This window comes from Brachyistius frenatus, unplaced genomic scaffold (assembly GCF_029030835.1).
Source record: "Brachyistius frenatus isolate BFR_SWC_R1_liver_20210118 unplaced genomic scaffold, ASM2903083v1 Contig_7, whole genome shotgun sequence".
NCBI lineage: Eukaryota > Metazoa > Chordata > Actinopteri > Embiotocidae > Brachyistius > Brachyistius frenatus.
The window spans coordinates 8,460,660-8,478,474 of record NW_027210606.1 but is presented as its reverse complement, the minus strand read 5'-3'; the positions used below and the strand labels follow the sequence as shown (position 1 = coordinate 8,478,474).

The following is a 17,815-nucleotide window of genomic DNA, read 5'->3' as shown; positions in this document are numbered from 1 at the left end:
TGCTTTTCCCTTTTCCTACCTTGCTCTTCTGCCAAAATTAACGTAAACGGATGGACAATGACTGATCCGGAGTCTGCATCTGTACCCTAAACCAGGAGTTGCATGCTCATATGGACATTGAAAGAATCATTAGTCAGTGCTATATTGACCAGTAATGATGCAAGAAAAGTGGATAAAATCTCATGCAAAGGTCCAGTTCACCTGCACTAACCGAAGACTTCAGCAGCCCGAGTTAACTCAAACAAGTGCTGACTGTCCAAAGTCTTTTCAAAGTGAAGTTCATTGTGTTTCCTCAGACACAGGGAATTTTGTACCAAAAAGACCAACTCCGGAAGCCAAATCTAGATTTATTTTTCAGCCAAGCTGTTCATTAATTCAGGTTTTTTTCCCCTTTGTAAACTGTTATGCAGCATTGTTGAGATAAACCACTTTGGCAAACTTAGACTGCTGAAGCCTCATTTTGGCTTTGGCTGAACCGAAGAATACATTCCTTCGGAGAACAATGGATTTTGTCACAGAGAGGGAACATTTCACAGCCAGTATGAACAGGAGGAACGATTACTTGCTCTTTAAAATTTATTAGGGCTTGTAAGGGATTATTGTTTAAGACAATCAATTCTTTGAATGAAAAGTCAAATGTAGGGTATGTAAAAATGCCCTAATTCAAAGCTAATTTTGGGCTTCACAGTCAGTTAGACAAATCAATTAAAGATCCTCCCAATTTACAGTACTTTTTCTTTGTGTTAATATTCCTACACAGCAGCTTAGTGCCGTCCAGAGAAACACAAAAATAATGTAATGCTCAAATTTTAACTTCACTCAAAACCCAATTTATTTCATTAATTCAATCAGACGACTTTGCTGGGTGAGGATGGTGGATTTTCGACTACAATCCTGTTAAGAGCAGTTCATTTCACAGCTATGCCTGCATCTTTAAAATGCACATGTCGGTATGCAAGTATTGTACTGACATAGTTTAAAAAATACAATCCCATTCCACATCAAGTTTTCCACCTGAAAAGCTACATTTGTAGCCTGTAGTTTGAAGTTTATTATACGTTTTGTAACAAAGTGCAGTCATTTTTCAGTTCACAGTCTCAGTAATGTAACCTCAAGATAAAGGCCACTGGTGTCTACCACCTTTATTCTTAATATCAAGGCCTGAAACGGCAACTGACCTGCACCATGGAGCAAAAATAATTTTGTTTTTGGCTGCTGCTTCTTTTATAGACCATTTTGAACACAGACCATCATTTACAGATAAAGTGTTTGTTTCCACATGTTGCAGCCTCAGACTCCAAATATTCAGCAGTTCACTGACATCTGCTGTTTTTGTAACAGAAAGAGTTCTGCTCACATAGGAATGAATGACTAAAATGTTTATATTTCTGTTTATTTGTTTGTGAAGGACAATACTCTGCTTTATCAGAGACAGCCTACAAACAGAGAAAAAAAGATTTCCCAGAAAATTGTAATAATATTTTGTAATTAATATTTTTGTTTTAGATATTTTGAAAAATCAAAATCAAAAGAAATGGGGAAAATTCTTAAAGTTTTCCTAAATACATTAAAACAACGATCTAAAGACGTCACAGTAACTGCATTAAAAATGCACCCGAGTCTGGCACAGCGAGGCTCATACAAACTCGGCAACAACCATTAAATTAAAATAGTTTATTAAATCAGACAGCCAACACTACAAATGACTTTGCAGCTACATTATTGCTTCAGTGTAATGTAGGAGACTGTCAGAGTGGGCATGCTTTAATGCCGAGGTCTAGAGCATGGATTGATATTGTTGTTTTCAATTGGCTTATTAAGAGAGGTTGTTTTTTTTTCTCTTGGTACACGGCACATTCATAACAGAGCAGCAGAGTGATCATCATCATCATCTGAGTTTTACAATTATAGCTCTCAGTAGAGCGTCACAACAGTGTGATGATTCATCCATTCACCATACCAGAACTCGGAGGAAACGGCAAGAAAAAGATTCATGAGGAAACAACTTTGCTTTGCCGCTTCACACAGCTTATTGTTAATAATTCATACTACTGCATGACGAGTGTATATACTGTAGAAATTATACTCTATTTCAAAAGCAAGCCACGGACTGACAGGGAAAGGATATCAGAGGGTATGTGATAGCAGTGAGGTTATGATTTTGTTGGCTCAGTGAGTCCACAAAAAAATGTGTAATCAAATTCTACTAGCCCTCCCTTCCATAATCAAGTATTGTATTAATAGTGAAAAATGCGTGACTCACCAGAGAGGAATCTTAACAACCTTGATGCAGCAGAGGTAGTCTGACTATTGGTTTCTGGTGGTCAAACTCCAAAATGCTGGATTTTACACATCCCATGGTCTATTTGGTGAACTCTTTTGTTTGACTGTCCTATTTGCCTCTACAGCTTCATTTGGTCTTGTATTATCAGTAGTTAATTGTGGCTAATGTTACCAAACCTCTCATATTTGCTGCCGGCCGGAAAAAAGTACGTTTGTTATGATCTCATTGGCTATTCAGGCATCGCTCCACCACCTGTGCAATGGTCTAATCAGCCAGAATAATTGGAAACACTTGTGTAGGTGTACAGAACCTACTTAACTCAGCATTCAGTTTTATGTTCTCTCAAAGAGGCTCCAATATTTTTACAGACACCAAATGTCACAGGCTATTGAATCTAAAATATATGCACGAGATATTTTCATGTGATGAAACAGTACAGCAATAAAAACAGAGAAACTTGAGCTGAAGGTTTCAATCAGCGGAAATAAGGCTCATGCATCATGATACTGACAAGACAATGTAGTATAAGGTGATTATTCCTGTCTTAAAGCTACTTCAGGCTGGAAAGGGGACAAAATAGTCTATTATTCTGACAAGTTTACACTCCATCTGAAGGGACTAAAATTCAAAATAAAATAAAAAATTTCAATGGTAAATGTGTATTTTTTTTTTTAACTCAAAAAGTGTAAAATTGCAATTTATCTTTAACAATGTGTCCAAATACTAACAGCCATCACTGAAAGAGCCTGTCATTAATTACTGTTCAACCACATTCAGCAGTAGGAAGGGACAGCAGTAAAGAGAGTGCTTCACACAAAGTTTGCTGATGACAGTTCAGCTGCGATGGAAGAAGTGCTGAAGAAACAGGCTCAAAATGGCAGCTGCGGTTGCTATTTAACTGGTGATATTCAGCATTTCCTACAAGCTGAGAATTTATTCCAACAGCACCACAAGTCAGCAAATGAAAGACATTTTAAACACTCCAAATTTCTTTGGACTTTTGGAAAAGTAAAATAATACAGACGTACAAAAAAAAACTTTTATTGTTTGAGGCAAATCTATCTGCCCAAATAAAAACTATGAGGAAACATAGACAGGATTCAGCTGGTTGGAATGATTCTGTAGTGGAAAAGGAAATAAAATGGAGGTAAAACCTGTTACCTCAAAATGTTTAATGTGAACAGTCAAATAAGCCCCTGGAGCGAGTGCCCTGGCCAACTGTAAAAAAAACAGCAGCACACGGTGGGAATGTGTTGAGACTTGTCGGCCAACATCAGTGGTCGGAGTTCACACCGGCCTCGGAACAAAAGTCAGCCAGAGACGAAGCTGCTGTGCTAGAACTGTCCTGCCAGAGGTCAGAGGGGTCACACACATCACAATTGTATTGAAGTGAGTGCGGGTTGGTGTGGCAGTTTCCATGTGATACCTGAAATCTGTGCCAAGTCTAGAAAATTATTGTGGTGCGTGTGCCTCTAAGTATGTAAATAAAAACCTGCATGGTCGTTCGTACTAAATCTGATCATGCTATACTGCTGTGTTGTCTGTTTTCTGCAAGCGGTTCAGTGGCATCTATGCAAATTTACATGGTTATCAGACTTTTGTTTGTCTCAAGAAGTTGCCAAGAGACAAAGGGAATGTTCCTCTTTAGTTAGTTGAAAAAGTTACAAGTTCAAATCAGCTATCCCTGAAAGCAACAAATGTTAGAAACTGGTCCGACTGCACTGACAGAAACTGTGAACATTATTCAGAGGTTCCCTGAGGGAAAACACATTTTTACAAGCCATCAGGGTAAACTTTACCAACCAGTCAGTTCAAATGCAGACATATTTTACAGTTATTTATGGCTGCTGATAGATACAATTTAAAAAATCTAATGAACCATTTACTGGGTTCATAAAAGTGAGTGAGATCCACCGCCATCTTCAGGTAGGCTCTTTTCCATTAGCCTCATGTACACAATGTATTTTCACAGAGGTTTTCTGATACTGATATTTCTATCAGCATTCTACGATAGCAATGCATCTGGTAAAAGTATTTTACAAACATTAAAACAATATTTACTTTGGAAAATTATTTTCACTAACATGCTTGCTGTGGAGTTTCAACCATAATAGATTAAGTTTTCTTAGTTAATATGAGATTTTAGATATTCAAACTTCATTCTTAGGTTTGGAAACAGCAAATCAATTCCCATTCAAGGTCCACTTGGTTAGAAACTATATCTGCTTGTCAAAACCGTTTTGCAAAATATTACGCCAAGAGAGTATCAAGATATTGTAAATTTTGGGACAAATCTATTCAGCATCCGTATAGAAATAAAATAACCAGATGGGAATTTATGTTTTGTGTGTATGTGTGAAGCTAGTGACTTAAATACTTGACAAATTAAGAAACTTCCTAATGTTGATGCAAACATCTAATCAAAACTGAATTTTGCACAAAAACAAAACAATGCTATTGGTTGATTTAATGCCCCACAGTTAAACGAAGGAAAGACTACAGGGGTTTAAATGGTCTGGTTAAAATGTGTGACAGTTTACACATTTATATTGTTATACAGCATTGGTCTCGTACCAGTAGATCACAATTTATCTGGTAGATCGAACGAGCCCTCAGAGGAAAAAAGTTTGGAGACCCCTGTTACAGAGTATCATACCAGCCTCCCCTGGTCCAGTTATTATAGCCTCATCAGAGCTGAGAGATGCAGTACAAAAGTAGATGTCATTTTGCCTCAAAATCTGACCCAAAATCAACAAAATATGATCCGAAAACCTCAGTATCAGAGCAATTTAAAAATACCCTTTGTGTGGAAGAATATATTGAAAACTGAGTTAAACACCAAGAAGCTGACCTAGAAGTTGTGCATTACTCTGGCTCTTTACAGTGGCTCCACTTCAGGAAAAATCCAATAGCATTTTGTCCGTTTGAAAAAAAAATTGTGCTGTATTTGCCAAAATTACAACTGCAAATTCAAGTACTTGATTAAATGCTATTTTCTACGACCGTGTTTTAAAATAAATATAAAAATTAAGATCAAAACTGCTACATGGCATCAGTTACAGAATTGGCTTACACATGAAACTGCTGTAAAAGTGGATGGGTTCCCACCAACTTTCCAGTCATTTAAAAACAAAAGAATAAAAACAAATGCAGCGTAATGAAATGGCAGCCGGGATCACGATATTGCCATTCATTTAGCTCACTGGCACTCAACCACACAAATATCTGTCAGAGTTAAACACCACATCCGTCTCCAATTACAGTAGTTTAAATATTGGGGGGGAAAAAACAATCACCGAGCATAGAAAATAAATTCAGCATTATCTGACAATCACACAGCCTGTCTGCTGCTGCCCTGAAACGACTTTCAAACAGCACCCCGACAGCCACATCACTCAGTCAAGACAGGCACAAACGTCCTTTCGTCCCTCAGCTACAAATAGCATAAAAAAGCTAAAAATTACAATAAACTTGCATAGCTGTGAAGCGTACAAAATAAACGGGGGGAAAGGTCAGAAGGTGCAAAGAGTTTTAAAAGTGTATGCACATGAATAAAGAATATGTGCGCCGTGTGAAGGATTGATAAAACACAAAATTAAGATTTAAATCACCCCTTGTGCAGTGAGTATGTGGGGCTCATTGGAGGAAAACAGGTGAACTGTGACCCAACGAAGAGTGTGGTGGTTTTTCGAAAAGGGGGTTAAGTAAGTTTGTACAGTAATGCATGTGTCCCGTGAAAAGGTGAAGGTGACTCAGCAGGTCTGGCAAGTCTTAAAGTGAGCTCTGAGACTGGGAGTTTTTGATGTTCTTAATCTCCAGCTCCAGCTGTTTGATGTGCACGTCCCTCTGGTTGAGGAGCTCCCTCAGCCGTCGGATTTCCTCCTGCTGCTTGTGGAACTTCAGACGCAGCTGTGGACAAACACATAAACAGCACAGTGGTGATAAATTACGGGTGTAATGTCCTCTGGAGACAAGGGGAACATGTCCCTGTCATGTTTTAGGCTGCAGTTTTAGTTTGATGCAATGATTAAAACCTCTACACACATACTGCTGCACGGCTGCTACAATCTACATGAACCAAGCTTTGAGTTAGTAAAAATATCAATTAGTGGCTCATTAACATAAAGCTGTATTTTAATGTTGTGATTGATCAAGGTGAAAGTAACTGTAGTTGCTCTTTATAATGTTGGGTACGTAATCTGGAGTTTTCTGCACCAGTTTTTGCACCATTTCTAAGACAATGTTGTTAGAAACCTGCTGAATCAAAGAAGAGATTTTACTGTTTGTAACAGGGATGAAGAAAAGGAAATCGCAGACGCCAAGTAAGAGACTACGATGGGAAAATGGGAAAATGTTTTGAGGCTTGATCATGGCATCATAATTGACAAACTGATCATATTCTTGGGTAAAATCCTATTCTGAAAAGTAACAACGGCATCGTGGAGTAAAATACAATAAAATACAAGAAATTCAAAACTGGGCTCACAGCGATATTAGGCTTCCTGAGTAGCAGCAGACAAGTGTACATTGGATTTTTTTGCCCCAGGTTTTGCCTCTCAGGCCATACTAAAGCGACCCACACCTGTTTACTCATGGAACTTGTTTGGGTCACCTGACAGGAATATCTGCAGAGACGACTCAAAAACTGCAGACTTTCCTTTGCCTATTTTAAAAAAAATTACTACTTTGCTTTTCTTTAAAGTTTTTTTTTAGTTTTGTGGTCTGTGGTAAGTGATATAAATAAAGTGCTATCTCAGTATCAGTATCTTTCAGGTTCAGGGGACATATTTATAAATCTGAAGGATTTATGGAAGACATGAAGAAGGTTAATTATGAATAATTAAGTAGGATGTAATTAAATAATATTTTTTCATCTTTTTCACCCTGTGTGTGTGTGTGTAAAAACTGCCAAATCAAAATAACTGTAGAAACAGAATATAAAACACAGAACGACCGTACAGGTGGAGTCACAGATATCATTGAGCACCTCGTTCTCTGTCCTGGGAGGAGAGCAAAGTGTGAGGTCTTCTCCGTTGCTCACAGGTGTCCAACTCCGGTCGTCCTCTGTGCGTACGCTGTCCTCTTTGGTTCCCAGTTGGTCCTGAATGTAAGTGAGCTGCATCATGCCTGGTCTGCTCTGCGACCTGCGAGTGTCCAGTGAACTGCCAAGCGCCTTCATCTCTGAATACGACTCTGCTACTTGACTTCCAGGCTTCAAAGACATCAGCACTGGACCTAGAAGACAAAGAGAGTATAAACAAGTGATACGTGAATTAATTAGTCTGTATATTTTACCGACCAACCACACTAAAGGACTGCTTGTTAAACTGAATGCTTTTATTTTGAAATTTGAAAAAAAAAGAAAAAAAAAGAGTATGGCTCAAACAGCTACCTAAATATGATAAGGGCTACAACTAACAATTATACTTAAATTATTTCTTTCTAGTTGTTCAGTCTATTAAACAACAGCAAATAGTACAAAATGTCTAACATGATATCTTCAAATGTTTTATTTTGTCCAACCAACAGTCACAAACCCAAAGATATTCTCTTTACACTGATACTCAGCTGATAAAAGACGCAATTTGAATTGGGAGTGTTAAAAGCAATAGGCCACTGCAGTTTCAGAGACCGCAGATTCAACAACCCAAATTAAAGGCGTAAAGGCCCCCAGCACCTCACCTACATGTACAAATATCTCTTACACATATTGATTATTTCTGACCTTTGTCGATGCCACTGAGCCACTCGTCTGCAGTCAAAGCAGGCCTGTTACCAGCCGTCATTGGATAGATGTCTTCTTGGTATGACTCCGACTGGAAACAGATTCAGTGAATTCAGACACCAAAATAACATCTCTGAAATGTAGTGAACTCAAAAGGTGGATGTTTTTCTTGCAGAGCAGGGTCGTCTGTCCTCTTACCCTGCGGGGTACGATCATAGAAAGAGGCTCTATGAGACTCTTGGTTGTCACCAGTTTGTAGAACCTGAAGACTTCGCAGGTGCTCACGTCCAGACCTCTCTTTGGCATCACACCTGCAGGACACAAACAGACCTAAACCGTTTTACTTTGCCACACAAGAGACCCACATCTTCACTGCTCTACTGCGTTACTTTATACCTGTGGTGTTACATTATATCTTATTTATGTTGTTGGGAGTTAAGAACAGTTAATGCACAAGATAAAACATTACTGACAGAAAGATGTACTGAAACCTTTGAAAACCCTTTAAAACCTTGTGCACACTACAGGCCAACCGATACTGGATTTTTGGCGCTGATACGGACACCTATATTAAGGAGTATGACCATTTTTATAGCAATATATTAGCAGATATTGTTTATAGAAATAATGTGTATGGACAAAATCTTTTTGCAATGATCCCTCAAATATGGTTTTCAAACACTTTCAATACTTGACAGATATATAATAGAGGCAGGATATTTTCCAGTTAATGACATTAGTGCACTGAAACAGTAAACTTCAATGGGAATTTAATAATTATCAAAAACTATGAACAAAAAAACCCCAAATAGAACAAATTCTAATTTATACCAAGCAGCATCATTTTCTGCATTATGTTCTTATTTTTTTTTTATATAATGGCACTAATCATCCAATATAGCTGCGATCAGCCATTATTAGCTGATCAAATCTGCCAGTTAATATATTGGTCTGGCTTTATTGCACACTGCACCAAACCACAGGTAGCCTGAGCAAATTTAAAGCACAGTCTGCTCACAGTAGAAAAACTATACGTTTTAAGTTAACCACATAATATAAAACAGAGAGGGGGATATTTTTCATTGTCAGATCCTTGTGATGATTTTGGACTTTTGTCAATGATTTCACCGAGCTCCCAGAGTGCTTTGAAGGTAAAATGACACCATCTTTCTAAGGCTTTAGTTGTATAGTTTGCTGTGTAATGTACCCAGATAATTCTTATTTAAAAAAATCACCACAATGTCAGAAAAGAAAAGAAAAAAAAAAGAGAAAAGAATCAATTCTAATTAATGTAACGTTTCTTTGTCACCAGTCACTGAATGTTCAACAGAGTGCTAAAGTCCTGCTGCCAGACATGTGGTTAAAGGTTAACTTGAATTCCAGTAACTAAGAAAGACTTCTGGTACCTAAAAAAATAAATAAAACCTGTATGTGACACTGTCTTCAACCACAACGAGCAGGTGAAGCACAAGTTTAAAACTTAAGACATGAGTGCATGTCTGTCTGCTTTCAGGCTCACGCTGCTGTCTGTCACTTCACATGATCGATGCCATCACTTGGATCAGCTTATTTGGCTATTCAAATATTGCAGGCGTATTTGTACAGCAGCTTTGTTTACAGGTTACAGATAATGAGTATGGCCAGGATGCAGGTGGAGGCTCCAAACGGAGATCAACAGGCACATCTTATACACAGTTAAGGAAATAGTTCAATTAACCATCCTTCCAAGATACTAGAGTTTGACTACAGATGAAAATAATAGAAGTGTTTAGGTGACATTTCTTTAGGTTCGATAATGTGTGTGTGTGTGTGTGTGTGTGTGTGTGTGTGTGTGTGTGTGTGTGTGTGTGTGTGTGTGTGTGTGTGTGTGTGTGTGTGTGTGTGTGTGTGTGTGTGTGTGTGTGTGTGTGTGTGTGTGTGTTTCTTACCCATTCCTTTCTGAGGTAAGAGCGAGCGGTATTCAGTTAAGTAGTGGATGTACGGTTTTTCTGAGCTGATCTCATAGTATCTGATATTTCCGTCACCCTAAAAGACAAAAGTGAAGTCTTTGTAACAATAAAAATTCTTTGTTTTCTGTGTGATTGTCAGAATGTGATAAGGAGTTGTATTTTATCTCTGAGACCCACCTTCCCGGCCAGGAAAAGCATGTGTGTGTCAGGGTCGTAGAAAGGAAAGAGGACCCCTGAGGAACCATCCAGGTTCTCCTCCAACAAAGGCACAGACAGATCATCCTACAAACGCACACAAAGATCAAAAACTTTTCTTTTTAAAAAAAAAACACCCAACACCATTGACATGTACAAGATAGCAAAAAAAAAAATATATCCCCCTGATATCAAAGGACTATCATTTAAATCCATTGCTGCATGAGAAGCACTCTCCAGCACTGAATTTAAAACAGTGAGTGCTCAATCCCTAATACGGGTTTTGCCTTAATCCTCCACCCACGATTCACTCTCGCACATTAAAACACACTGACCTGCCACGCCAGCTACTACTACAGGTCAAACAGGTGTGATCAGTGTACTGGGAGATGGTGAAGCAACCACAAGGAAAAAAACTCCAGTTTAAACCACAGACTCAGGTATTTCTTCAGGTGAACTGCTGAGTGGTTGAACTGGTTCACATTATCCACTAGATGGCAGAGTTGTGTTTGAGACAGCAGATACATGAATATTGTGAGAGGTTGAGAAGTGTTAAGCAGCCTCTGAGGAGCCCTATGACCATCAGTGGTGAAGGAAGTATTCAGAGAAATGACTAATCCATCAAGTACTTTATTCCCTTACAAATTCAAAACCTGCATTCAAAATTCACAGAATTAACAGTACAGAAGTGGTTATAGCAAAATGTAAAAAATACTTGAACCACCTACAGAAAGTCACAACATAAACCTGGACGATCATGAGATGATAAATGGGGTAGAAAAAAACTAAATTCTGTAACAGGAATCTGTTTTCATCTTTTTGGGCTTTTCTCTAATTGTTGCATTTTCTTTTTTTAATGTTGGAAAGGTTTGCGTCTTTGAGCCTCAAATGATCATCTAAATGAAAGAAACTGAGAAGTTCAGAGAGGAAATCATTTTTGGTAAAACTGAAAAAAAACTCAGATGCATCTTTTTATGGTCAAATAGACAGTCAAAAATACTGGGAGTCAATATACATAAGTATTGTATTTTATAAGTTTATCCAGTGGTTTGTATAGAAATCTGAATCTTAACCAATGTTACACATGTAGTGGAGTAAAAAGTAGAATATATAGATGTGAAATCTGGTGGAGCAGAAACATAAGGTGCATTAAATGGTCTTTCCACCACTGAAGATCCAACATTAGGTAGGGAAGAACTGTGTGCATGTTTTTAGTTATTTATTAATGTCTTTGCACAGTTCCAGTACTTGTTTCAGATATGAGGAAAATTAGAGCGAAACATGAATTGATGGGTTGTGGTGTAACATTTATAATAGTTAATTATGTCCAAAATATTCAACTCTTCTCACCTCCCCTTAATATTTTCTTTAAATATTCATTATTTTCAACAATAAACTACAACTTTTAACTCTGACTAAAGCTCAGAGGTTTTACTGATGTAGATGAGGAAATAAGGCTGCCTGGGGGCGTGGCCTCTGGTGGTGATGTAATATGCTGCCATAACTTCATTCACGTTGCTATTAATTCTCTGCTACAGGGATTGTGTTTATTTGTGGCCCTTATGTTGTTGCTGATTTGTTGGTTTTCTTTAGATTTTTTTTTTTTTTTGTAGACTGGACTATATGGATTTCTGCAGTTTATTAATCTCTGTACATCACTATTGAATATAATAAACTTTATAAAAATCAATCACAACACCCTGATTGACCGAGCTAAAAAATAACCATCAGCATTATCATGTACAATCAGCAGCACTTCCTGCACTGTGTTGTACTATAAATTTCTCCACACGTACTTCTGTCATGATGTTTATTATCTTTTTTTCTGTCTCTGTTTCTGCCAGTCTAAACTCCTTTAACCCACTTGAACCTACGTCAGTCTGTCCCTTTTATCAAACGCTCATCAAACCCTCCCAATTCACACTTGTCATGTTGTGATTCAGAAGCATCAACAGGAAACTTAACAATCAATCAACTAGTCCTGCAACAGAAAAAGTTATTTTCATTACTTTTCATAATTTTTTTTTTCCAAGTGAGCATCTTTGGGTTTTGGATTGCTGATCAATAATCGATTTGAATACATCAGCCTGAGCTGTGGAAACATTTTCTCTTATCTCATTATAATGATTTTATTGATCACCTGAACATGATTGTGTTTGTTTAGAAAAATATATACACATACAAAGTGAGATTTAAAATTTGTGCCTGAAAAGGTGCCAGAGGAAACCCTTATCGATTAAAAAAAATATTACATGGTAATTATTAGTAAAATACTGTGGGAACACAGCAGTGTGCAGATCCTGCACTTTTCTTTCCGTATGAAGATATGTGTTGCGGTGCTGTCAGTGCGTCTCTAACCTGATCCCACAGAGCTATCTGTCGGTCATTCCAGCGCGAGGTGCCTGACGTGAGAAGCATCTTCATGTTTCCCAGGACCAACACTTTACTGGCTTTGTGCGTCTTGCAGTTGGCTACCTGCAAATAAGTGACACAATATGCATGAAAGTCAGCATTAATCAGGCATGATGAACATTAATGTGCATTGTAAGACTTTTTTATGTCATATTAAAGGACGATTTGTTGACAGCAACAGCCCTGAAAACATCAGTATTACAGCACTGTGCCGCAATGTTTCTTATGGGTCTACATGAGCCTATTTGGCAGAGGAGGTGAGAGCAGACCAAATGTAAAGGGTGTGATTCCCTGGCTGGTGACCCAGGGGTTTGTGCAGCTATGCTGTGATCCAGGCCAAGCCAAAGGTGTCAGTTTTGGCTGTGTGGTGCTGGATAAGTGCCTGTGTGTCTGGGCAGGGAAGAGGGAAAAGGAGCAGGGAACTCCCACTTACACAATATGGGCTGTGATGAAAATGTGCACCAGAATTAAGACTCATGGTTCAATCGTTTTTAAAAGAAGCATGTTACTTTCCAATGAAGAATTTTATGTTGCTTTGAATTTCCTTCTTCAAAAGAGATGCTGTTCATTGCCATTTAAAGTAAATATATAAAAATACTTCAAGTAACATAATGTGATGTGAAAAAATAGGAACAAATTCAAATGAGAAGCTAATTATGTGACAGACCCCCTAAAATGAAGTCAAAAAAAGCTATTCCAGCTGAATACGTAAGCTTTAAAAATATGAATTTATGTATTACTACAATTTGTATAATTTAATTTTACATCTTTTTTTCATGTCTGAATTAAGCACTGATAGAATTCTGCATTTTAAAAATTAAAAACAAATGATAGCTCCACAGCACTACATTTTCTATCACAATAACAAGGTGAATCATATTATCTGATAACTGAGCACACAAACACACACACTCACACACACACACACACACACACACACACACACACACACACACACACACACACACACACACACACACACACACACACACACACACACACACACACACACACACACACACACACACACACACACACACACACACACACACACACACACACACAGCAGTACCTGCAGCAGGTTTCCTGAGCGCGGCTCCATCAGTCGAACCTTCCTGTCCTTGCAGGTGGTGGCGAGGATGCTGCCATCTGTGTTGAAAGACATGGACAGGACCACATCTGTGTGGTGGCTGATGGTCCGCACCGGGTTTTTTATCACCTGTTCTTGACAGTCCAGGTTCCAGATCATTATCTGGAGGTGAAGAAGAACACACACAAATACACAGAAATTCAGCAACTGACAATCATTTGGGAAAGAACTCAAGTCAGACTTACAGTAATACATCATTTTTGAAGGTTGGACTTCAGTAGAAGTAGAATGTTACTACTAATGAGCACTAATATATGATTTATTTATTCACATTTACTTACTATAACATCTTAAAATTAATAGCAGGTTTATGATACTGTACCAAATAATACTCTTTTGTTCTGACTTCACTTGACTTAAAATTAAAACTAGGGTGTACTTAAAGAAAACTATTTTTAACCAATAATTATACATTCACATCATAGATTCTATGATGTGAATGTATAATTCTTGCCAGGGAATGGTTTCACTCAAAGACGGGCTGAAAAGCATGTTATCATAGAGAGAGGGTACACGATAGCTGCACAAATGGGAATAACAGTGCATACTTTTCTTATCTCAGAGGAATTCATGCTGCTGCACTCAGTTGTGTGTGAAAAGAGACACAAGTTGTTTGAGCTTGAGAGAGAATTTCAAACCCTGTTTACTTTCTCACCTCAGAATGAAGGAGGATGGTGGGGCACTCATTTTATACAAATATAATAATGTGATCAATATGGGTAAGAGCACAGGGACTAAATGGGACATAAAAGACAGATAACTGGGCCTGACGTTGCATCGCCGACTGTTAAACTACAGCACTTTTTAGATGTAGATGTTTATTGTAGTAAAAGTGATCGTGATGTGTCATGTGAGTGAAAACTTAAGCCACTAGAAACAGCTGTGACCCGTTCGGTTGCATTGCAATAGATAAGTGCTTACAATATAGGTCACAGTACGTGCGAGTTCGTTTCTTGTTACCCTAAATTTTCCATACAAGACTCCAAAAACTTGTGTTATAGATTGTGTGTGTGTGTGTGTGTGTGTGTGTGTGTGTGTGTGTGTGTGTGTGTGTGTGTGTGTGTGTGTGTGTGTGTGTGTGTGTGTGTGTGTGTGTGTGTGTGTGTGTGTGTGTGTGTGTTGGTGCTACCTTGTAGTCATAGGCCGTACTGAAGAGGATGTTGTTAGCAGTCGGGTGCCACTCGATGAGGCCCACTCTGCGGCTGTGACCCTGCAGCTCCTTCCACGGTACTGTAAGGTTTTTCAGCACACCATGAGGAGGGATTTCCCACACTTTCACCTGCAGACACACACAAATTAACAAACAAAAATAAACCAAACCAATCAACTTACTATGGATAACAAATGGCACAGCCTCAAGACACAGTTTTGTACAAATAGTCTGAAGAGGTAAAACTTGTTGAGTCTTCCTTTTTCTTTCTGGATTTGTTCTGAGCCACTGTGCCAGGTCAGAGCTGAGGAATGTGAGGAATGACTTCTAGTTCTTCTTGAAGGCTGAACAGCTAAGGCAATATAATGATCTCCTTGCTGCAACATGCTCATATCCCAGGAAAAAGATAAGACGTGAGGAAACCATTTTGAAAATGCAATACATGTGTGTGTTTGTGTTATTTTGTGTACAAACCGTGGAGTCCTCTGAGCAGGAGGCGATGCAGTAGTCGTTGAAGGGATTCCATTTGACATCTAACACGTTGCCTCTGTGGCCCGATACTCGAGGGTGGTGAGGGTCCACTTTACCCGTCTGACAGAAAAACACAAAAATACAAAAAATTATTACAACACAACATGTGAACAGTGTGACATGTTGGGAAATAACAATTATTTGCTCTCAATGCAAAGTACACTTGTCTGTACATAAAGTATGGGGCTTGAATCAGCAGCAGCATTGTGTAAAGACTTGAATTAAGAGGAAACTGTTAGCCTGGTTGTGTCCCAGGGTGGAATCCACCTTACTAACACAATATCTGTTTTGTTAAGAAAAAAATAAATCAAAACAACAATTCACCATTTCATGTGGGGTTACGTGCTGGACTTTCTATTGACTGAGAGCTGCAATTTACTGGAGTCTCTGCTAGCAACTTTATGCCAAGCTAATCTAATTGGCTGACAGCTGAAGCATTATATTTACTAAACAGACGTGACAGCAGTATCAGTCAACCCCGCTAACTCTCTAAATAATAAGTGCATTACATTGCATTTTGCTTCCTAACTTGCTCACTTTCTTCTTGATGTCACAAGACTACTGTAACACTGTCATCTCCACCTGGGATTGATAGAGCTAACTGGTCTTTCAACATGCTTAATTACTAACATTTTATTTTCTCCACTTATATAGTAACAGGTTCTTAGAGAAGTAGATAAAACCTTAGAAAAACAACACACATTGAGTTTTAAGAGTTTATCTGAAAACTGCATCCTATTATTTCTGTCAGGTAGAGACTTATCATCATGTTTCATGCACTTTGTAAAAACTTTAAAAACAAACATTTTGGAAAAATAAAAAAATATAAATGAAAATAATTTGTGCCAGCAGACCTCTGAATGCCCTTTAAGGTCATGTCCATAAAATATTTTTTCTACTAATGTCTGTAATTTCTGAGTTGTTTTGTAGCTCAGTCCAAGTGGAAGCAGAAGCCCACATGAATGCTCTTTTACTGAGCTCTGTGTGCAGCCTTGTCAGTGACTGGAGCGTTCAGAGAGCTCAGCCTGCAGTTTGACATTAGAGGTCTATATAGTGGTCTAATAGCAGCTATAACTGATCTTTTGGCCACTTGGGGGCATCTGAGAATTTTTTTTCTCCACCAGCTGCTGAGGGAAATATCTGTATATATAGCTGCCAAATGCTTGGCTACTTTCACCAGCTGGTAACTTACTGTCTATCTGTCATTCGGTGCTTTGCATTTTTTTCACTTTCAGACTTGTAGTCCTCAACTTACAACAACACTGACTCAAGTGACATCCCTTGAGGACATTTATCCAACTAAACACAGCTGCCAGTGGAGCCACAAAAACTTTTGTGCACTTTTGTGTGATTGGTGCAGCTTTAAATTCAAACAGCCAGATCCTCAGATCCAAATAGTTTTCAAGGGTCTAAAGAGGACGTGTCAATCTGTGCAGGTTAGGGCAGGTATTCCAGTTTTCAAGCTGTCCAACTGTGCATGACACTAACATCAAATTACTCAGAGTGAGGGTGGAATTACACAAACACCTTATGACACACGTCTTTTGTATTCGATGATCCTGTTACAAGGAAAAAGTCACTCAAGATTTTCTGCCTCAACAAGACTGCTAATTATGCCATTTGTACAAACAGAACCTTCTTCTGACATACACACCTGCAGGCTAAATGAACGTGCAGGTCAGGTATGTTTGGAAGAAGGGCATGATGTAACCATTATCTGTGCTTCCAGAAAACCGAACACATGGAAGTAGAACTGCTGTTCTTATATTAATGCGCGTTGACTACTTTCTCCCCAGAACAATAGCTGATCTGTAAGTCTACACACACAGGAGGTGGGATGTGAAGGCGGTGGAGGGGGAATGCTGAAGTTTCACCTACTCTAGACAGTCAAAGGGGGGAAACAGGGGGTCAAAAGATAAGTTATGTCATTCCTAAGCTCATATGCAATTCATACCCATGCCAGGAGGATGGTGATAACTCAGACATACCGAGAGAGGGATGAAATAGGGAGAAGTGTTTGGCTTGATGAATACCTCTGAGGTAGAGATTTACAGCGAGACTGTAAATTTTCCTGCCACACGAGTGAGGACATTTATTTGTGAGTTCACTATTATTAGTGATAACACCAGGGATGTGAAGATATCCATAATTAATGTCTGGTACTGTGTTTGATGTCTCACTTTTCAGCTGAGGTTAGTGAGGGAGATAAGACAGAGTAATGACTGAAAAAAGTAACCACATGCAATGTCTAGGTTGCAGTGAAAAATGTGACAGGGGTTTCCCCCTATTTAGAGATTCTTTTGGCTACAGTGGTCCTGTGCTATTTATAATCCGAGAGCAGAGCTGTCTTTTGCAGGTGTGCTGTGCATGCAGGAACAAAAAAAAACAACATGAAAGATGTTGAGCAGTCAGCTCAGAA

At 38.6% G+C, this 17,815-nt stretch overlaps 1 protein-coding gene across 2 annotated transcripts in view; it reads right to left on the bottom strand.

Moving 5' to 3' along the window:
• Window positions 1-3,309: 3,309 nt before the first annotated feature.
• The window catches only part of coro2aa (coronin 2Aa), a 44,309-nt gene continuing 29,803 nt past the window's right edge, over window positions 3,310-17,815 (bottom strand). For both annotated transcript variants that reach the window (XM_069689335.1, XM_069689336.1), the window contains exons 3-12: window positions 15,340-15,456; window positions 14,845-14,994; window positions 13,638-13,817; window positions 12,512-12,628; window positions 10,136-10,240; window positions 9,938-10,034; window positions 8,208-8,320; window positions 8,010-8,100; window positions 7,272-7,519; window positions 3,310-6,193 (exon numbers count right to left, since the gene is read on the bottom strand). In XM_069689335.1, coding sequence (XP_069545436.1) covers window positions 6,056-6,193; window positions 7,272-7,519; window positions 8,010-8,100; window positions 8,208-8,320; window positions 9,938-10,034; window positions 10,136-10,240; window positions 12,512-12,628; window positions 13,638-13,817; window positions 14,845-14,994; window positions 15,340-15,456 — 1,356 coding nt within the window. In that variant the 3' untranslated portion in view covers window positions 3,310-6,055. The remainder of the gene's footprint in view (window positions 6,194-7,271; window positions 7,520-8,009; window positions 8,101-8,207; window positions 8,321-9,937; window positions 10,035-10,135; window positions 10,241-12,511; window positions 12,629-13,637; window positions 13,818-14,844; window positions 14,995-15,339; window positions 15,457-17,815) is intronic.